Source organism: Primulina tabacum, chromosome 17 (genome assembly GCF_025594145.1).
Source record: "Primulina tabacum isolate GXHZ01 chromosome 17, ASM2559414v2, whole genome shotgun sequence".
In the NCBI taxonomy this organism is placed as follows: Eukaryota; Viridiplantae; Streptophyta; class Magnoliopsida; order Lamiales; family Gesneriaceae; genus Primulina; species Primulina tabacum.
Window position 1 is genome coordinate 23,818,736 of NC_134566.1, and position 22,852 is coordinate 23,841,587.

The window sequence follows — 22,852 nt, forward strand, 5'->3', positions numbered from 1 at the left end:
TATTAGAAATGTTATTGTGTGAATATAATTGTCTTGGTTTACACAAAACGCGAATAGTTCAAGGCATCACGTTCACTAATTGCCAAGTAAATCCAATTATATCTTACTAAGGAAGGTTCAAAGCCAAAAGCTACCTATCCTGATGCAATAATATTTTGCTAGAACGCTATTTGTCGAGTCAGCATAGTCACATGCATTAATTTTCATTCATGTGGGGGATTGTTAGAAAAATGAGTTTGGTACTCATTTAGAATCGATAAAATAATTTAAACGAGCTACGTAGCGAACATAATTATTTCTCAATTACCAATTAGGGTGAATGAGAAATTAATTGAATTCAAATTTTATCGAGTGAAAAGATTGAATTGAAAAAATTATATATATATATATATATATATATATATGTATGTAATTAAAAATATATATATTGAAATCACACGGCCAATGGCCGTGTGATTTCAATTGAATGTGGATGAAACTTGGCCGAAAGGTCAAGTCTCTTTGATTAAAAAGGTGCAAGCCTTTTTGTGAAATGGTGTATCATTTCATGAAGTGATATGTCTTTTGATTCAAGGCTTTTCATCTATTATAAATAGGACATCCCTCATTTGCATTCATTGCACTATTTCTCTTCTTCTTCTTTATCTCTAAAGTTTAGTTCTATATGCGAATTTTTTAAGCATTAGCGCTTAAAGTTCAAATTTTCAAGATATAAAATCTTGAGTTTGAATTTTCTAAGCTTATACGCTTAAATTTGAGAGTTGTCTTCTAGTTTTGAGTTTTTTAAGCATTTACGCTTAAATTCAAGTTTTGCAAGATTTAAACTCTTGGAATTGGGTTTTTAAGTCTAACGCTTAGAATTCGAAATTAGAAAGTTTGCATGCCATATTGATAGCGTTAAAAACATTTCAAGTTCGTGTGGCTTTAAAATTTGTAGTGCTACTATTTTAAAGCCGTAGTCGTTGTATTTTGGAAACGAATTGCCAACAACCGTGAGCATCGGAGCGGAGCAATATCGTTTTAAGAAAAAAGAGTCAAACTCTTGCCTCGACTATTTTCTCATAGCCATTTGGTTCACCCATTTTTATCCCTTGATTTCCCAAGTCAGAAGAATATCATACCAACATTAAATGGATATGGAGATGCCCACGAGTATTTTTAATTTTAATTATTTTTTGTATCAGATGTGTTTGAATCAAGTAACGGGTTCCGTCAAACAAGGCATAATATTCAGAAAACTACGCTATTAAAATGACAAATTTCAGTCTCAAAAAAGTTACAAACATTGTCAGTTGAATGAATTAAGGAATTTGAACTATATATGGAGATGGCTAATTCCTCTAACACTGATTTTGACCAGATGGTCTATCATTCATCGGCACTTGCATGAAGCATAATCAAGAAGGCAGAAGCATGGAAGATCATTTTCAAAATACTGGCATACTCAACTTAATTTATATGAGCTATTTCAAATATTTGTCGAAAGTGGCACGGTTGTACCAGGAAGGTTTTCGCCTAGTTTCCCTTATATTATATTTTAATTTTTTAAGAAAACGGGACTCAAATTCAAAAGGGTGTAATCCAGAAAGGGAATTAAATATGGAAAAGAAAAAAGAATTGTCAGAAGTGTTGAATTAATTTTATTTGTACAGATTTATATATGAATAATTATATATTATGGGATGTCGTTTACTTAAGTACAAAATAAAGTGATCAACTAATATTTCGAACTATTGAGTTTTAATATATCTAATAGGTTGTGAGTTTTTAATGTGTAGAGGCGAAAATCTTCAAAATGGCATGCAATATAATTTTTCAAGCGTTGCAAACAGTCCGCAACCTGCAAGATGTAATGCTCTAAGATCCCGAAAATCTTCCTTTGACAACCATTGACAATCCTTTATCAGGTAGCTTGCAAACAGTAAGACACATACATCAAAGGATTCCAAAGAAGGAAGCCCCGATCCAATCAACTTTTCAAATTTCAAAATGTCAACTTTATTAATCGATGTAAATGGATCTTCTCTCATTTTGAATCTTCTCTTGTAATTATACATCCATCTTCATATACCGTATTCATTAATGGATGGTTACTGACTTATTTCATCTTAAAAATATCTATAAAAATATTACGATCATAATAAAATACATAATAGAAACATCGAATGAGATAGATTACAAGTAAAATTATTGTTAAATGTCATAGTGATAGTCAAATCGATTTTAAATCTTAAGCATATGTAGGTTATACTGACGCCAAGATGATAACATGGTCTGATAAAGAAAAAGAGAACATCGGCAAAACCTCCTTTAGAATTGGCAGCCAAAACCTTCGGTTTGCCTAACCTGTTAAGGAATCCTTTTAATTGGCGTAATGTTTATATGCTTTTAGCCCTACAAAATTAGTTAATGGCTATATTTTTATAATGATGGGTGTCTTGTTAGAGTAGATGTCATGTAAGCCAACAGTTGGTTAGGGAATTTATCAACTCAAGTGTAATAAACAATCTTTATTTTAATATAATTTAATTTTTTATGGTTTCATTTCACTTTGTCTATATATCCATGCAATCAGCATATGTAAAGTCTTTTATTATACTTTAATGCAAATGAATCGTAATTCGATTTTGAAACTCATTTGTAAACATTGTATATTCTAAATTCGTTCTTAGTTGATTCAGCCGCCTGAAAACAAAGATAAAGGCAGCTTGAGTTTGAGACTAGCATCTGTGATGCTGTGTACTGTGTTTCATGGTAAGGGCGTAGAGATGTACAATTATACAGATGGGTAATCATATGATGATTGTACCAAACAACCCTCCCTCGAACTTTCCAGATGATTATCATTTATCGAGAGAAAAAATCTGTGGTTGTGATTTCACATGATTATTCATTACGACCCGGGACAGCTCTACATACTAGGATTATACTTTGAATCGTTTACCGACTCCACGAGGGTCACAAGGTGGCGAGGTTGTGTGCAATTGTGTAGTGTGTAGGAGCCAGTGGATTGTAGTCGGGAATTCACCGCTCACCTACTGGTCTGGATATCTTATATGATCTAACGAAATAATAGTACATGAAATCTCTGGCCAGTGTGTGAGATATACATTAAGGAAAGAGTTCTCTAATTGTGCATGTAATGACACTATGAATATCTCATGAATATTTCACATGGCTATCAAATCTAATATGCAACCCTCGATGAACTAATGATTGCATGTTTGATAATGATATATGAGATGAAGGGACCGTAATGTACGTTAATCATAACCGACTGGTTCTTGCAGGCAGTATCAGTGATACCTAATTAACCATGGGGCGATGCTACTAGACCCTCTTACCATGCTTAGATGGGTTTAATCAGAAAAATAATTTCTGACATTCTCATGATCAACGGTTGGTACATGCATGGAATGTGGCAAATTAGGGTAAGCCCGCATAAAGGTCCATGTCCTAAATTACAAAGAGTTGTGAACCCATGGTTAGATGTATCCCTGAATCATTGAGGGTCAAACACTGGTTTACTTGTTCCCGTCGAGAAAATAAATTTAAGGAGTTGAATTTATAAAAAAATGAGTTTGATGGATCGAAATATAAGCTGATAGACGCTTATAGAAATTTTGAGAGCATAACTGCTAATAACAGTCAAGAGCAGTGCACTGCCTAATTTAAGTGGAAATGTTCCAAAATTAACGGCTGTCTTATTTAGATATAAGTAATCTCGAAGATGAAGTGTGCATCATAATGACGATCGTGGGCTTGTAAGAGTATAAGCTCATCATGCTAATTTATTAAAGTTCAAATACACTTTAATAATTAAATTATATTTTAACTGAATTAAAATACAGCCCATTAAATTTTTATAAAATATGGTATTAATTTATGTAATATGGAAATATTCATGATATTATAATTTTAAAAACTTGCACATAAAACAAGATAATATTAATGCATGATATTCTCAAAAATGTATTTACTAAAAATCGAGATTGGCTATGATATGGCATGAACTTAGAATCTTTAATTAACTTTATTAAACTAATTATGTAAGTAAAAGAAAGATTAGAAATAAAATAATGATTTTGATTCTTATTTAAAAAGATGCATTCGAAGGCCTTTAGCAATACATGATATTGGATCTTCCCAAGTTTTAAAAATGCTGCTCGAAATCCTATTTCTTTTGCAAGAAAAATTCGGCTTATCCTAATTAATAGTATTGAGTCGATTTCTTCTTTGTATTCTATCTCTACGCAAAATATCTTCTGTACTTTCTAGTGAAAGTTAGAAGAAGAGCAAGTAATCTGGTCGAGGACCTGATTCGGAGATTTAAGAAAGGATTTTCCAATAAGATTGTTCTTAGGGAATTCAACAAGAGCTATCTTCGCTAATCCTAGAACATTTGGATCCAATGATTAATTCATTAAAGGTAAAAATTATAAACACGCTATGAATATTTATTAAAACCATACGAGTGTCCAAATAACATTTTGCACGTCAAAATTAAAATTTTAAAACTTCCGTTGCGTTTGGGCACGAGAAAATCGATTACACAAAAATGGTATCAGAGACAGGTTCTCTTTATCGTATGGTTCTTATCATGATGAATATTTAATTTCTAACTACACAAGAAATTTTTTTCCAGAAATCGGGCCTCTGAAAATTTGATTTTCGAAAAAAAAAATGGTAATGCTCACGCTACCTGTGAACAGTGCCCTCGGGCAACACATATTTTTCATCAAAAATGGTTACTGTTCACACTACCTAGAATTTTTAGCCCCGATGCAATTTTTATAATTTCAAAATTAATTTGAGTTAAATTTGAGTTTTGTGAAAATTTGATTAGTTTACTTTTAAAATTAATTTTTGTTAAAATTATAAATATGTTCATGTAAAATTAATAATTAAAATATGATTTTAATTATTTATGGTAAAAATGAGTTTTACGATAAATCAATTATTATTGAATAAATTAGAAATTAAATAAAATGTGTTTATTTAATTTATTGAATTCTTTAATAATTGTGGCGGTTATTGATAAAATTACAAGATACATGATTAATCAATTACTTAAATTTGTTTAAATTAATTGATGTTAATATTTGATATTAAATGCATGAAGAATAATGGAGAGCCTTGACCAATATGATAGGTGTGCGTTATAATATTTTACTGTTTAATTCATTTTGTTAATATTTGATATTTTAAAGTGGACCTGGTTTATGATATGTTTACACCCCATGAGATGTATCTCTTATATGTCATGGCTATTTAAATGTAATTAATGGGAGATTAAGACTGGAAGATGGTGGCCTCGATGCACAAGATGAAAAAATGTAAAATATTGGAAGCTCTTGTAATAAGTTGCATTTGTATCCCCACATTCACATAGGTTATGAGCCTGGATCCATGTCTGGCTCACATGGATCTGATAATGTTGGTGAACGATCATCCTTATTTATTGTTGAATGTCATATTATGATATATATACAATATATAATAGTATGCATGTATGTATATTATTAAATAATATAGTTGCATGAATCCGATAAATATACAAACTCATGACACACGATTTTAAATTAAAATGATGAGACAATTTTAAAATTAAAATTCCTCATTTTGAATAAGATTCAAAATTTTATATCAAACTCCAAAAGTAAAAATTAAAAGAGTTTAATTTATTATTGTCTTCCATCAACCGTGGTGGCATGTTAAACACTACCCGCGGCCAGTGCTTGGCTCACAATATTGGGGAGACTTTAACGTCGAAAAGTTGTGACTCCCACCGGACATATGATGTGAATTGAGTAGAACTCCCATGATTTCGGCTCATATTATTGAGAGAACTCATGGCGACCGTTCACTACGATTCAATATTGATGGGTGGCACGTGAAAATAAACGATGTCATATTATTGGGTCTTTATTAAACGTGAGGCTAAACACGGAGAAATTGCATAGGGATGTAATTGGATTCTACCTTTTAAAAATTATAATTGGCTGATATTATTCGGTCATAATTATATAATTGAGCTCTACGTGCCCACTAAGAAAATACGATTTCTTTTTTTCATCAGAGAGTAGTGGAAATATCAAAATAATGGGAGGAAATTTGATCATTCTCGATCAAAACAAGTTGACTAACCCTAACTATAACGACTGGTTTCGAAATTAAAAAATTGTTCTGAACTCGGAAAAGATTGTGTATGTTCTTGATAAGAAGCCATCGAGGGAGCACCTTTGGACATGAGTGAGAATGAGTTGGCTAAGCTTGAGAAATCGTGGGACCATGATCTTCAAGCTAAAAGCTACATGTTATCTTCTATGTCGAATGAACTTCAAAGGAGGTTCGAAGAGGCGATGAATGCTGCTGACATTCACCTTCATCTGAAAGAATTGTATGGTGTACAAACTCAATCAGAGAGACATACGACTGTTAAATAACTCATGACTACATGTTTGCGAGATGGGACTTCGGTCCATGAGCATGGTGTTAGGATGATTGAGCTCATTGAGAAGTTGATAGGACTCGACGTGTTTATTCCTAGTAAGCTCTCGATTGATATTTTCTTGTTGTCACTGCCTCTCTCGTTCGATGGATTTTTGGTCAATTTTAACATGAATAAGTTTGAGGCCACCCTTGAAGAGTTGGTCAACATGTTTACTACTTATGAGGCCACAATCAAGAAAGAAAAGCATGTTTTTTAGTGGGCTCATCGTCCGGTACAAAAACAATAGCCCAAAATAAAGGCAAGAAGCGTTATGCTCCTCTGACCCACTCCGGGGCCCTCAAAGCCTGACAAGCCAGAACATATATGTTTCTATTGCAATAAGCCTGGACATTGGAGGCGTAACTGCACGGAGTATCTTGCCCAGAAGCATTCTGGCCATGGTATGTTTTACATAGAAGTAAATGTCTCAATTAATTCATCTTCTTGAGTATTGGATATCGGATGTGGTTCTCATCTATGCAATGATTTGCAGGTGATGGAAAGAAGCAGAAGACTTAGAGATGGTGAGACATTTCTAATATTAGGGAATGGAGCAAGGGTTTTTGTAACTGCTATTGGAGACATTACTTTGATCTTGAACAATGATTTTAAGTTACTTTTGAGAGACATTTTATATGTTCTTGAGTTGGTTAAAAATATTATTTCTATTTCTATACTTGATAGAGATGATTATTCTTGTATTTTTGCTAAAGGTGTTTGCAATATTTACAAGAATGAATGTTTGATAGGAACCGGTGAATTAATGAGCGTTCTCTATAATTTAAAATTGAAAGATAATCCATTGAACAATATCCAACCAAAAAAGAAAACAAAAACAAACAAAAGAAAATTAGATGATCCAAATCCCGCACAAATATGGCGTGCTAGACTATGTCACATTTCCCAAAGAAGGATGCATAAACTAGTGGGAGAAGGCATGTTTGAGTTGTCAGACATAAATTTTCTACCTACTTGTAAATCATGTCTGAAAGGAAAAATGACCAAGACTCCCTTCAAAGAAAATGTGGAATATACACATGGTCTATTGGATTTGATTCACACAGACGTTTATGTCATGTTAAGTGTTAGCACAAAATATGGGCAATCCTACTTCATTACCTTTATTTATGACTATTCGAGGTATGTGTATGTCTATTTGATGTGACACAAATCTGAAGCATTTGAAAATTTCAAATAATTCTTCAAATGCTTCAGATTAGAAGTAGAAAAACACTTAGAAAGAAATATTAGGACACTTCGATCTGATCGAGGTGGAGAATACTTGAGTATTGAATTATCCAAAAGAGAATATATTCTCTCACAGTGGACTCCACAAGCAACATCACAATTGAATGGTGTTTCTGAATGTCATAATCGAACTTTGATGGACATGGTTCGATCTATGATAGGATTCACTGAATTTTCAACATCGTTTTGAGGCTTTGCGCTTGAAACTGCGGCAATGTTGTTAATAATGTCCATACAAAAGCAGTGGATAAAACACCATATGAGATATGGATTGGAAAAACTCTTAAATATTTTTACTTGAGAATATGGGGATGTCCTGTTTATGTAAAGCGGAAAGTGAGAGACAAATTGGATAGTAGATCCATTTTGTGCTACTTTGTAGGATATTTAAAGAATTATGTTGGATATTATTCCTATCAACCCAAGGAAGCAAAAGAGTTTGTTTCAAGAAATGTCACCTTCCTAGAGAAGGAGTTTCTATTAGATAGCAAATGTGTGATGATAGAACTTGAAGAAATTCAAGATACTCCATCAACTGTAGAAGTTGAATCTATTCCCCGACAACTATTAGTTGAAGTACATGCATCTAGAAGGTCTGATATGATTATTAGACCACCTGCTATATATATTCTTCTTCATGAACAAGGCCATGATGAGCCTTGTGATGGATGTGATCCAATAAACTTCAAGGAAGCAATATCTGATACTGATTCATCCAAATGGCTTGAACCCATGCAATCTGAGATAGACTCTATGTATTCAAACCAAGTCTGGACATTAGCGGATCTACCTGAGGGAATAGTTCTCATAGGATGCAAATGGAACTACAAAAAAAAGATTGGGACGGATGGGAAGGTGTTGACGTTCAAAGCAAGACTGATTGTAAAAGATTATAATCAAAGGCAAGTAATTGACTATGAGAAAAAAATTTCAACAGTAGCTATTGTTGGAACTTTTCAAGTTCGCAATCTTGATTTTGATAATAACAAAACTTGTTAATTATGTTATTAATAATCTACCTTAGTGTGCAGCATCTAGGATCACTCACGAGATGTTTACATCGCAAACTGAAGACCTAACTGATCGCACAGAAGGAATCAGTCTAACTGATTACGTCAATTGAGCAGTCCAGCTGATTGTTCAGTTGATAGGTGGTTCAGCAGGAGAACCTCAGAAGCCTGGCCAGCCGAAGGATTGTTCAACTGATTAAGAAACCCAGCTGATCAGTCCAATTGAACAAGAGTGAAATCAGTACAACTGACGAGTCAACTAATTTCACCAGCCTAACTGAAGATCAATTCAACTGACCAGTTCGAAGCATCAGTCAGAATATTTCAGTTATGGATGAAGACAAACTCTATCAAGTGGAATCCAGCTGTATGTGAAGGTACAAAGCCATTATCCAGTCAAAGGATAATAATGGACGTTGGATCAGAGCATTAAAAACAAAACATTTCAGAAGGGCAGTCAAAAAGTCGAGACACAAAGTCCAAGAAACGAATTCAAGATGCAACGGATACAATGAATGAGTCTCACTGTACGATCAGTTTTTCCTCCTATATAAAGAGAAGATCGGTAAAGACTCAATATATGACATACACAACAACAAGAAGAAGAAAAGAAGTGAAAAAGCTTTTAAGCATATACGAGAGAAAATAAAGGGCACGCTCATTGCACATCAGCTTTCAGAAGCAATCAGCCCAGAGGGAACTCTTCACAGTTATATCAGCTTAGATTAGAAGCTTATTTCCCTCAGTGTGTGAGAACATCCTTGTTCAGTTCTCACACACAAACACTCTCATTCACTCAAATACAGTCTTGCACAAAGACGTTAAACTTGTGTATGTAGTCTTTCTCACATGGACATTAAAGAAGTGTTGAATTGAAGGTTCTGCCTTCAGTCTAGTCTAGGAGTTCAGTTTAGGCAGTGGGTAAGTCCTAGCTGAGTGGGTTTGTACAAAGAGTTGTATAATCAAAGTCTTCTAGTGGATCCTACCCGAGGCGGTAGAAGGGGTGACGTAGGAGCAATTGAAGTCTCCGAATATCCATAAACATATCTCGTGTATTTAACTGTTTAACTATTGTTTTCAAACTGTTTGGATCAGTTAGAGTATCCGTCAGTTCAGTTGTCTCCATAACTGAACTGATGAATGCAAAAACTAATCTGTTCCTTTTCGGTTATTCAGTTTACATAAGATAAAATGTTTTCTAATATAACAGTCTTCTTCACGAAGGATTATTTCGAGTTTCTTCCGCTTGATTTTCAACCAAACTCGATTTAATTCATCGGTGTTTATATTCTTAGAACACGAGCTATTGTAGCTCATTGTATAATAATTTGTTTGAAGCATCCCAAAGATGCCAAGCAAACGGTCCTTCAGCTATATTTAAATCCATTAGGATACTACTAGCCATAGCAGCATGGTATGATTATGAGACATGACAAATGAATGTAAATACGACATTCCTCAATGGAGACATTAAATAAGATATTTATATGTTTCAACCTGATGGATACACATCAGTAGGAAGTGAGCATAAGATATGCAAACTTCATAGATTAATATATGGTCTCAAGCAGGCGTCCAGAAGTTGAAACCTCATATTTGACAACACCATCAAGGAATTTGGTTTAGCTAAGAATCCTGAGAAACCATGTGTGTACAAGAAAGTTAGTGGGATTGCAGTGACATTCATAGTACTTTATGTTGATGATATCCTGCTCATTGGCAACGATGTAGGATTACTGCAATCAACTAAAGTATGGTTAGCAAGTAAAATCTCCATGAAAGACATGGGTGAAGCATCCTATGTATTGGAAATACAAATCTATAGAGATAGATCAAAGAGGATGCTGGGGCTCACCCAAGTGACTTATATCGATACCATTTTGAAGAGATTCTCTATAGAAGAGTCCAAGAAAAGATACTTAACAATGTTCCGAGTTGTTACTCTATCTAAAGAAATGTGCCTCAAGACTAATGACGAGGTAGAGATGATGACACATATTCCATATACGTCAGCCATTGGTAGTGTAATGTATGGTATTATATCAACACGCCCTGATGTTGCTTATGCTCTGAGTGTTACAAGAAGATATCAGACGAACCCTGTTCCAATGCATTGGAAGGTTGTGAAAGACATTCTTAAGTACCTAAAGAGGACTAAGAACTTGTTCATGGTCTATGGGGGTGTAGAATTAAAAATTAGAAGGATATACTGATTCTAGCTTCCAAAGTCACGTAGATGATTCTAAATCGACATCTGGTTTTATATTCATGCTCAATGGTGCAACTGTCTCTTGGAAGAGTTCCAAACAAGACACCGTGGCGTATTCCACCATTGAAGCTGAATATATTGCTACATCTGCTGCAGCCAAAGAGGCAGTTTTGATGATGAATTTCGTCCAAGAGTTGAGCGTTATTCCTAATGGAGTTGATCCAGTCCCGGTGTACTGCAAGAACACTGTTGCCATTGCACAAGCAAAGGAACCAATCTCTCATCAACGATCCAAACATATCCTGAGGAAATTCCACATCATCCGGAAGATTGCGGGAAGAGGAGATATTTTAGTCGAAAGAGTCGCCTCTGCAGATAACGTTGTTGATCCATTTACATGTAACGCCCCACATTTGATGACTGTCCTCACTGTATCAAGACGAGTCTTTCCAGCGTGCTTATGTCCTCACTCACACGCACCCTGGGAAACTTCCTAGGAGGTCACTCATCCCAAAATTGCCCTAAGTCAAGCACGCTTAACTTTGGAGTTCTTATGTGATGAGCTACCGAAAAGAAGATGCACCTTCGTGATATGAGTATTACAAATCAAATCTTTTAAGCCCTCTTCAACTGTACAGTCTATTACATTGAACAGTCTCGGGATCCCTCTCATTCCCGTGTGGGTTGGTTCATTCATGTTCACTCCACCTAGAAGCCTGCCAGGAGCCGCTCATTGTCCGTGCAACTGATGGCACCGGCGATCACCCCCCCGCCCTCTTCGGCCCCGGGCCTCACATACAAAACCCTATCTAGGACCATTGTTTGATAAGCATCGCGAAAGAATGGGATTGAAGTTCATGGGTAATTGGCTCTAGGGCAAGTGGGAGATTGTTAGAGTACATGTCATGTAAGCCAACGGTTGGCTAGAGAATTTTTTGACTCAATTGTAATAAACAATCTTTATTTTAATATACTTTAAATTTTTATGGTTTCATTTCACTTTGTCTGTATATTCATGCAATCAGCATAGATAAAGTCCATGATTATACTTTAATACAAATGAATCGTAATTCGATTTTGAAACTCATTTGTAAACATTGTATATTCTAAATTTGTTCCTAGTCGATTCAGCCGCCTGAAAACAAAGATAAAGGCCGCCTGATCTTGAGACTAGCATATGTAATGTCGTGTTCCGTGTTTTATGGTAAGGGCATAGAGATGTCCAATCATGTAGATGGGTAACCATATGATTATTATACCGAACAACTCTCTCTCGAACTTTTCAAGTGGTTATCATTCATCGAGAGGAAAAGCCTCTAGTTGTTATTGTACATGATTAGTCCTTACGACCCGGGACAACACTGAGGCTCTACATACTAAGATTTTATTTTGACTCGTTACCGACTCCGCGAGGGTCACAAGGTGGCGAGGTTGGGTGCAATTGCGAAATATGTAGGAGCCAGTGCATTGTTGTCGAGAATTCACCACTCACCTACGGGTGTGGATATCCTATGTGATCTAACGAAATAATAGTACATGAATTCTCTGGCTAATGTGTGAGATATACATTAAAGAAAGAGTTCTCTAGTTGTGCATGCGATGACACTGTGAATATCTCATGAATATGTCACATAGCTATCGAATCTAATATGCAACCTTTGATGAACCAATGGTTGCAGATTCGATTAGGATATATGAGATGAAAGGACCGTAATGTACGTTATTCATAACCGATTGGATCTTGCAGGAACTATCAGTGACACCCAGGAAATCATGGGGCGATGCTACTAGACGCTTTTACCATGATTCGATGGGTTTAATCAGAAAAATAATTTTTGACATTCTCATTATCAATGGTTGGTATATGGAATGGGGCAAATTAGGGTAAGCCCACATAAAGATCTATGTTCTGAATTACAAAGAGTTGTAAACCTATAACTAGCTGTATCTCTGAACCATTGAGGGTCAGACAAGCACTGGTTTACTTGTTCCCGTCGAGATAATAAATTCAAGGAGTTGAATTTATAAAAAAATGAGTTTGATGGGATCAAAAGATTAGCTTATATACGCTTATAGAAATTTTGAGAGCATGATTGCTAAAAACAGGCAAGAGGAGTATGAGCCCATCATGCTAATTTATTAAAGTTCAAATGGACTTTAATAATTAAATTGTATTTTAATTGAATTAAAATATGGGTTAATTTGTGAAAAATCCCTATGCACATATTTGAATTAAAATTCAGTACTTCACCACAATTTTTAAGATTTAGTACATGACAATGATATAATTTTATTTTTAACTCACTACAAACCCAAAGTTACAATTTTTCCTTTTTATTATTTTAAAAAAATTTAATTTTATCCACAAAAATTTCACATGTCTTCTTCATCTAAAATATAATTTTAGAAAAAATTTATTTCTCAATTATCATGAAATAAGAATAAATACTTATTTTGACAAACAAAGTACCCATTATGGGATTTCAGATACTTGAATTCGCTCTTTGAATACTCTAAATGTATAAGAAAATACTATATTTTCGAGTAATCACCACAAATTCGATTATTGTTGGTCTTTTCATGAAAAATGCATTATGATAACTTATTCATGTCATTTTTTTTTAAAAAAAAAAACATAGTTCACCACTCATCATGAAATAAGATTAGATATTCATTTTGACCTACAAAGTACCTATTTTGGAGTTCCAAATGCTTAATTTGACTCTTTGAATACTCCAAATGTATAAGAAAATACTGGATCTTCGAGCAATCACCATAAATTTTGTAATTGTTAGTCTTTCATTGAAATTGCATTAGGATGACTTATTCATGTGATCTAATTTTTGAAAAAACACAGTTTCTCACTAACCATGGAATTAGAAAAAAATACTTATTTTGACCGATAAAGTACCTATTTTGGGGTTCCAGATATTTGATTTGACTATCTGAATACTTCAAATGTGTAAGAAAATACTTGAGTTTAAATTATATTACATGACTTTTGATGGTGTCATTTGTGAAGTTAAAATGTGATACCTAAATTGGTACAAAAAGTATCTAATTAGAGTTTACAAATACATGATTTTGCTCCTTAAATACTCATATCCAATTATTTGGAGATGTCAAAATATAGTTTGAAGTTAATATTGAGTGGCACTGATAATGACATTCATGAAGTAAAAAAACTGATACCTAAATTAATACAAATAAGACTTAATTTGAGTCCACAAATACTTGATTTTACCCCTTAAATACTCAAATTGGATTATTTGAGGATGCCAAAATATATATTTTGAAGTTAATATTGATGGACCTGATGATGAGATTTGTGAATTAAAGATGTGATACCTAAATTGATACAAATAGTACCTAATTAGTTCATACATATACTTGATTTTACCATTTGAAGACTCAATTTTGATTATTTTGGCATATAAAAAATATGTCAAGTAATATTCAGTGAATTTAGATGTGTCATTTGTGAAGTTAAAATGTGATACCTAAATTGGTACATATAGTATATAATTCGAGTGTACCAATACTTGATTTTACTCCATAAATACTAAAATCCAATTAATTTTTTTATGTCAAAATATATAGTTTGAAGGTAATATTGAGTTGTCTTTGATGATGATATTCGTGAAGTAAAAATATGATACCTAAATTAATATAAATAATACCTAATTCGAGTCACGAAATACTCGATTTTACCATTTAGAAACTCAAATTTGATTATTTGATGATGCCAAAAAATATAGTTTGAAGTTAATATTTTTTATGGTATTGAAGTAAAAATATGATACATAAATTGGTAAAAGAAAAACCTAATTCGGGTTACAAATAGTTGATTTTACCTCATAAATACTCATATCCAAAATTTGGGATGTCAAATTAAACATTTTTAATGTCACATTTTTAGCTTTCACATTTATAATTCACGGATGTCATTATGAAATAAGTAATATATCCCGTTTTTAGGCATTACATTTTTACTTCACGAATGTAGAAAGAATATAATTTGAAGTTAATAGCTTATGTTGGTGCCATTACTAAAAGCCACTCGATAATATCCATGGAGTCGAATTAGGTACTATTATTATTAAATTAGGCATAACATTTTTATTTCACGCATGTCATTATCAAATTTCACTCAATATTAACTTCAAACTATTCATTTTGAAATCCCCAAATAATCGGATATGCGTATTTAAGGGTAAAATCAACTATTTGTAACTTGAATTAGGTTTTTCTTATACCAATTCAGGTATCACATTTTTACTTCACGAATGACACCATAGAAAATATTAACTTCAAACTACATTTTTTGAACATCATCAATAATCAAATTTGAGTTTTTAAAGAATACAATCAAGTATTTCGTGACTCGAACTAGGTATTATTTGTATTAATTTAGGTATCACATTTTTACTTCACGAATATCATCATCAAAGACCACTCAATATTACCTTCAAACTATATATTTTGACATAAAAAATTAATTGAATTTTAGTATTTAGTGAATAAAATCAAGTATTGGTACACTCGAATTAGGTACTATCTATACCAATTTAGGTATTACATTTTAACTCACAAATGACACATGAAAAGTCATTCAATATTACTTGAAACTATATTTTTTTTATATGCTAAAATAATCAAAATTGAGTCTTAAAAGGGTAAAATCAGATATATGTATGATCGAATTAGGCACTATTTGTACCAAATTAGGTACTACATATTTAATTTATAAATCTCATCATCAAAAGCCACTCAACATTAACTTCAAATTATATATATATTTTGACAGCATCAAATAATCATATTTGAGTATTTAAAGGATAAAATCATGTGGACTCGAATTATGTCTTATTTGTATTAATTTAGGTATCAAATTTTTATTTCATGAATGTCACTATCAAACTATATTTTGACATCCCCAAATAATTGGATATGAGTATTTAGGGAGTAAAATCATGTATTTATAGACTCTAATTAGATACTCTTTGTATCAATTTAGGTATGACATTTTAACTTCAAAAATGACGCCATCAAAAGCCACTTAATATTATTTAAACTCAAGTATTTTCCTACACGTTTGAAATATTTAGATAGCCAAATCAAATATCTGTAACCCCAAAATAGGTACTTTATCGGTCAAAATAAGTATTTTTTTAATTTCATAATTAGTGAGAAACTGTGTTTTTTCAAAAATTAGATGGCATGAATAAGTCATCCTAACGCAATTTCAATGAAAAGAATAACAATTACAGAATTTATGGTGATTGCTCGAAGATTCAGTATTTTTTTACACATTTGGAGAATTCAAAGAGCCAAATTTAGCATTTGAAACTCCAAAATAGGTACTTTGTAAGTCAAAATAAATATCTAATCTTATTTCACGATGAATGGTGAAATATGTTTTTTTTTTAAAAAAAAATAAATGACATGAATAAGTTATCATAATGCATTTTTCATGAAAAGACCAACAATAACCGAATTTGTAGTGATTACTCGAAAATATAGAATTTTCTTATACATTGAGTATTCAAAGAGCTAAATCAAGTATCCGAAACCCCATAATAGGTACTTTATATGTTAAAATAAGTATTTACTCTTATTCCATGATAATTGAGAAATAAATTTTTTTAAATTATATTTTGGATGAAGAATACAATTGTAATTTTTGTGGATAAATTATATATATTTTAAATATAAAAAGGTAAAATTGTAACTTTGGTTTTGTAGAGAATTTAAACTAAAATTATATCATTGTCAGGTACTAAATCTTAAAAAATTGTGGGGAGGTACTGAATTTTAATTCAAAGATGTGCATAGGGATTTTTCACAAATTTACCGTTAAAATTTAACCCATTTATTTTTTTATAAAATATGAAATTGATTTACGTAATATAGAAATATTCATGATACCATAATTTTAAAAACTTGCACACAAAGCAAAATAATATTAATGCATGATATTCTAAAAGTATATGTATTAAAATTTGAGATTTGCTATGATATGGCATGCACTTAAAATATTTAATTAACTTAATTAATCTAATTAGTTAAGTAAAGGAAGGATAAAAAATAAAATAAGGATTTTGATTGTTATTTAAAAGATGCATTCGAAAGCCTTTACCAATACATGATATTGGCTCTTCCCAAGTTTTAAAAAGTGCTGCTCGAATCCTATTTCTTTTGCAGGAAAAATTCGTCTTATCATAATTAATAGTATTGAGTCGATTTCTTCTTCGTGTTCTATCTCTACCAAAATATATTTTATATTTTATAGTGCAAATTTGAAGATAAACAAGTAATATTCACAATTTCAAGTAATATTCACGATCATAATAAAATGCATAAAAGAAACATCGGATGAGATAGATTACAAGTAAATTTATTGTCAAATGTAGATTTTCAAAGTTGGACGTGTTATTATATGTGATATACTACATAGTGATAGTCAAAACGATTTTAAATCTTAAGTATATGTAGCTTACAGTGATGCCCAGATGATAAGGTTTGATTAAAAAAAAAAGAGAACATCGGGAAAGCCTCCTTTAGAATTGGCAGCCAAAACCTTCGGTTTGCCTAACCTGTTAAGGAATCCTTTTAATTGGTGTGTAATGTCTGCATGCTTTTGGCCCTACAAAATTAGTTAATGGCGATGTTTTTAAATGACGGGTGTCTCTCAAATCTGAAAGTTTTGTCCTAAATTGGACAGGGGCAAATGCACACAGGTTTCCTTTTGAAGGTGATTTGTGCATGATTACATCCCAAAGAATGGATTCCAGCTCAAAAAGATTGAATGACGAATCTGCACACACTCATATTCCACCTAAGAACTGAAGGGACGGAAAACTACTTACCTTTGTTGTATACACAGCTAAACAAAATGTGTTAACGTGTATAGCCTTATATTATATACATGTGACTCATATCTAATGGAGATAAATATATTTATCTATGTCAACGGTAAAATTATTTATTCACAGAAAAATTGCAAAATCAACAGCATTCCATCCCAAATCCCTTCAGTATCTCGCTCGACCGCATTATCCAACAAGCCATCAAATTCAGAAAGCCCTTCTATTAAAACGACAAATCTTGGTTATCAAAAAAAAAAAATTCAAGCAGGAAAAAGGAGAAATACATCTTTGGACTGAAGAAATTGAGGAATTTGAACTAGATATGGAGATGGCTAATTCCTTAGCCTTTTACATTGATTTTAAAACAGGATGGATAATTAAAAAATATTTGGCACAAAATCAAAAGGGAGTGATCCTAAAAACACCATGCATAAGGGAATTAAAAAAGGAATAGAGAAAAAGAATTGTCAGAAGCTTGTATCTCCAACCTTTAACTTTTGATGACCCAAAGCTGACTCATGCAAACATAAAAATACATAGCAATTTCATTATAAATAGTGTACTAAAGAATCATGGTTGGATCAGGCAGAGTTGATCTCAAGTACTGGTGAACATTCTCAAGTATTCATCTTATTTACTTGATCACATACACCAAACTGAAGTATAATGGAAGTAAAGAGCAGCAAGTCAAGAATTGGGAAGGAAAATATGCAGAAAGAACACGTGGTCATGGGGATTCCAATTAGGTCACAAGATTATGCTTTCTCTGCAAAACCAGTACTTTTACCTGATCCCGCATCTCAATACCAGCTTCTGCCTTCTCCAGCTAATCACTATTACAAAGTCAGACACAGTAAGCCATTATTTTTTAGCCTGGTCTCAACGTCTATGTAAGATACTTGAATCATTAGTCATTCGTTTGATTCTAAAGAAACATGCAGGTAGAGTAGACTCAATGATCGCCAAGATTAACAGACTCGGGCAGAGGGTGGACATACTCGCTCATGGAATCCGAGAGCACGGTAACTCCTCATAATTTACATATAAACAATTGTCTGTCTTTGCGGGGAAAAGAACATGCCCAACATTTTCATGAACTTTGCAGTGAGACTAGGACCCAAGTTACTTGAAACCGTGAAAGGAAAATTGAGTCTGGGAGCAAGAATCCTTCTGTTAGGGGGAGTGGACAAAATTTTCAATCAGAAATTTGACATCCTAGACGGCGAAAAGTTGTTCAAGGCTTCGCAGTGTTATTTGTCGACGACGGCTGGTCCTATTGCTGGACTCCTTTTTATTTCTAATCATAGAGTTGCCTTCTGCAGTGAGAGATTAATCAAACTCTCTTCTCCATCTCGAAAGCTGGTTAAAATTCATTACAAGGTACATTTCATCTTTGGTATTCTGAACCCAACTTGCAGCTACATTTACCTAAGCAACAAGAGAAACCAACTTGTTTTGAAATTGTTATACATATGTAGGTTATGATTCCACTTAGGAAAATAAAGAGAGCCAACGAAAGTGAGGATGTGAAAAAGCGGACGCAGAAGTATGTGCAAGTAGTCACCGAGGACAATTTTGATTTCTGGTTCATGGGATTTCTAAATCATCAGAGAACTTTCAACTATCTGCAGCAGGCAATCCATCAAGTTAGATGAGGCGTTGGCAGCATAAATAATTTTTTCTTTAATTTCGTTAATTTTTTCTCCTTTCTGTCTTCATGTGTTTATATTGTCACCCTTTTCTTGGGGTGTATTTTTAAGAAGCTACACTCTCAAGTATGTACCATTTTGTATAAACTCAGGCTTGGCCTTTTGGTGAAAGAAAAAAATCAATTTATTCTCATTGTACTTCACCCACAGCCAAAGACAATGAGCAAACTACTGCAAAAGTAACCAAAAGTACCAACAAAGTTTTTAAAATTAACACATTATTTTGGATGTTATTCAAGCCGTACAAAGTTATAAACATCAACAAATAAGTAGAGGAAGTTAAACTCACTCCAGAAGATCAACCATGAGCTCATTCTTCTATGATTTTTTTTTCCTTTTTAGCCTATTGTAATGAATTTCATCGATCGTTGGAAGTAGAAAAGTGAAAATTGAAGGTGAATGACGCATCAAATAGTTAGGGATATACCTATCAAGTAGAAAACATCCTCTTGTTAGATGCTTCCTCATTAGTGATTTCACAATACCACCCAAAGTTGGCTAATTTAGCTACAATATCCCTCTGCTCTTCCTAACAATTCAATTCCAGAGTATTATCCATCCTGGTAATTTTCCTAACGATACTACCACATATAGAATGATCAATATGTGGTGGTAATTAATATGATATTTTCGTTATTAATGATTAACGATGGTCGCAAAAACACAAACAAACAGGTGAACATAAACAAACAGGTGAAAGGGCGTCGTAAATTTTCCAATCAACTTAAAATCATCATTTCCTTAACTTTGAAAAGAAGCATCTGTCAGCTCCTGACAACATGCAACATCTAGAGCCTCAAGCTTCCTATACAGAGTAAATATGGAGTGTAAAGATATGTCAGATACATTTAAACACCAATCCATGTGCAAATTCTTGAGACTGATATAACACGCCACAGCCAATAACTTTATGGATTCATTAGCTATGTCCCGACAACTACCAATGATGAGTGTCTCTAGATTTCTGCCGTGATCATTTCCAACCTTGTAACAATCTAGAAACTTTAAAGTGCACAAGGATAAGGAATAACCTATTGTTGCTACACTATATATCCCAAGATCACCGATATTAATGCACTTTGTTGAGGTCTAAATACTTCAAATTCCGACAACCCTCAGCAAGAGCAGTGAGACCAGAGTCAGTTAAGTTAGTACAACCTTGCAAACCCAAATCTTTAAGTTTATTGCAGTTCATCGAAAGATGAGTTAACAAAGAATCAGATATGAGTGTGCAACCTGCAAGATATAATTCTCTGAGATCCTGGCAACCTTTGACAACAGTCGACAATCCTTTCTCTGTTAGCTTTCGGCAATAAGACACATCTAACGATTCCAAAGAAGGAAGAACCGACCCAATTACTGATATTTCATTATCAGTTATACCTATTAAAACCATGAATAAAATATTATGAGATCTTTCAAAACAAGTCCGCTTTGAAGTCTTATCCTGAAGAACTGCTAGCACCAAACTAAAATTTAACATGCAATCTAGAACATTCAGTTTTCCTACAGAATGTAAAGCACAACAGCGCAGCAACAGTTAAAAGAATTATTAGTGACATCAAAAAGTACATCATGAATTTAACATTAATTTTCCCAATGGTATAAAATATTAAAATTCAGGATCAGTCACTGTGAGGAAATCATTCTCAAGGAACAAGATTTAAGAGGATTAAACACTGCATATTTTCATAATTTGAGCACCAGTATGTCCTGAAAAGATATATCATTCGACCCATTTGTTTTTCAAATTTCCATTGGAAAAAAAATAGTATCCTGTTAAGGTCTTTTCAAGTAATAAAACTTTTGAGTCATTCAATCAAATATAAAAAGGTATGAAAGTGGATCCATCAAATTAAATCAACCATTTCAAATTCATATAAACTTTTCTAGAAAAATCACTTCAATTTATTATAATATTTATTTCCCGACCAGTAATTTCATTGGGTGATAACAAAAACCATATACAAAAAAAAAACAATTTTACTACTAGTTCTTACACAATATAATGAAACTCAGGGGAAAAAATCACAATGGGTTGGTGGAAGAAATTAGCATTCAAATCAAAATCGTATCTTGGTAACAATTTTTCGACCAAAAACGACACAAAGTAAAAGCAGAAATATCTCAGTATTAACCAGTTATCACACGCATACTGTTAGTTGACGGAAAATTTAGAAAAATAGACCTCCTCACAATCCCATTTAAGAAAATAGCCCTTGTTTGTCAAATTCTCAATTTACCCTTTTCTTAACTGATTTAAAACCATTATTTAAGTAAAAAAAATAATTAAACACTTAAACAGAAAATTTCTCTTCCCCTTCCTTCAACCGCTCACGTTCCCTCCAACAGACGTGCCAGTTTTCTCAGTTTTTTTCTTAGACTCTCCTTTCTTCTCAAAAGCGCAGAAGCCGATGGATTGGGCAGATTTATTTCTTGATTCCGTGTAAATTTCTCAGTCATAAACCATATATTTGAATGGTAAACACTAGTCAAACTCTCATTTTTGTTGCATAGTTGTGATCTTTTTGTGTTAGAAATCTGTTTAAAATTTATTATTTTAATATCTTCCTCATTTGTCCTAAAAAAATATCATCACTTAAAAAGAAGAAAAATAGTTGAGCTACTGCTTGTCATTTTTGCAATGAATGTTTGCGTAAAATAATTTTAAAACATGTATTGGGCTAGTGAGTTAAAGTTGGAATTGTTTGATAATTGAAAATTCAAGTTTTATGGATTTGTTTTCCTACTTCTTTAGATAGTTGAGAATTTAAAATCCTAAATTTACGGATATGTTTTCCTACCTCACCATCATAATGTTTCAGAAAATGTTACGAGTTAAATGCATCCACTAGTGGTGATAGATAGAAGCTTGAGTTTCGAAACACTTGATAGGTAATAGATGGTTATTCGATTTTTTTATTTTATTTGTTTATGGATGAATTAGAATCTCGCAGGAGATGAATTTCCTAACCCTTCAACTTGATCTTTTATATCAAATATTTCATTTCCTCCACCAATTTTGAAGTTGATTTTAATTTTTTTTTATCAAGATCTCTTCTCTTTGAAACTTGTTGTTGATAGAGAAAAATATCAGAGATGGTTGCAAAAAAGATTTGGGTATGTTCATTTATTTTATAAAAAATATTTATTTTCATTTTGCTCTATAAATTTCAAGAATTTCAACATAGTTGAGTATTTAATTAATTGATATTACTAGTTGACTTGATTATTTTTTTCACGTTAATCTTCAATCTCAACTATCAGAGGAGAAATATTTTAGTTGCAAGTTTAGTGTACATTCCAAATATCAG

General features: G+C 32.8%; 1 protein-coding gene and 1 pseudogene across 3 annotated transcripts; one reads left to right on the forward strand and one right to left on the reverse strand.

The window, feature by feature from the left end:
• The first annotated feature begins 18,381 nt into the window (after window positions 1-18,381).
• On the forward strand, window positions 18,382-20,142 carry LOC142531154 (putative GEM-like protein 8). 3 transcript variants are annotated; one of them, XM_075637214.1, is made up of 4 exons: window positions 18,382-18,682; window positions 18,777-18,851; window positions 18,935-19,209; window positions 19,308-20,139. In XM_075637214.1, the coding sequence occupies exons 1-4, from the start codon at window positions 18,496-18,498 to the stop codon at window positions 19,482-19,484; spliced, it is 714 nt and encodes a 237-aa protein (XP_075493329.1). In that variant the 5' UTR covers window positions 18,382-18,495; the 3' UTR covers window positions 19,485-20,139. The 3 variants fall into 3 exon arrangements, with proteins under 3 accessions (XP_075493329.1, XP_075493327.1, XP_075493330.1); XM_075637212.1 differs by having other exon boundaries at window positions 18,383-18,682; window positions 18,771-18,851; window positions 19,308-20,134; XM_075637215.1 differs by having other exon boundaries at window positions 18,417-18,682; window positions 18,761-18,851; window positions 19,308-20,142.
• A 121-nt stretch (window positions 20,143-20,263) lies between these two features.
• Window positions 20,264-21,224, reverse strand: LOC142531153 (uncharacterized; annotated as a pseudogene).
• Window positions 21,225-22,852: the final 1,628 nt, after the last annotated feature.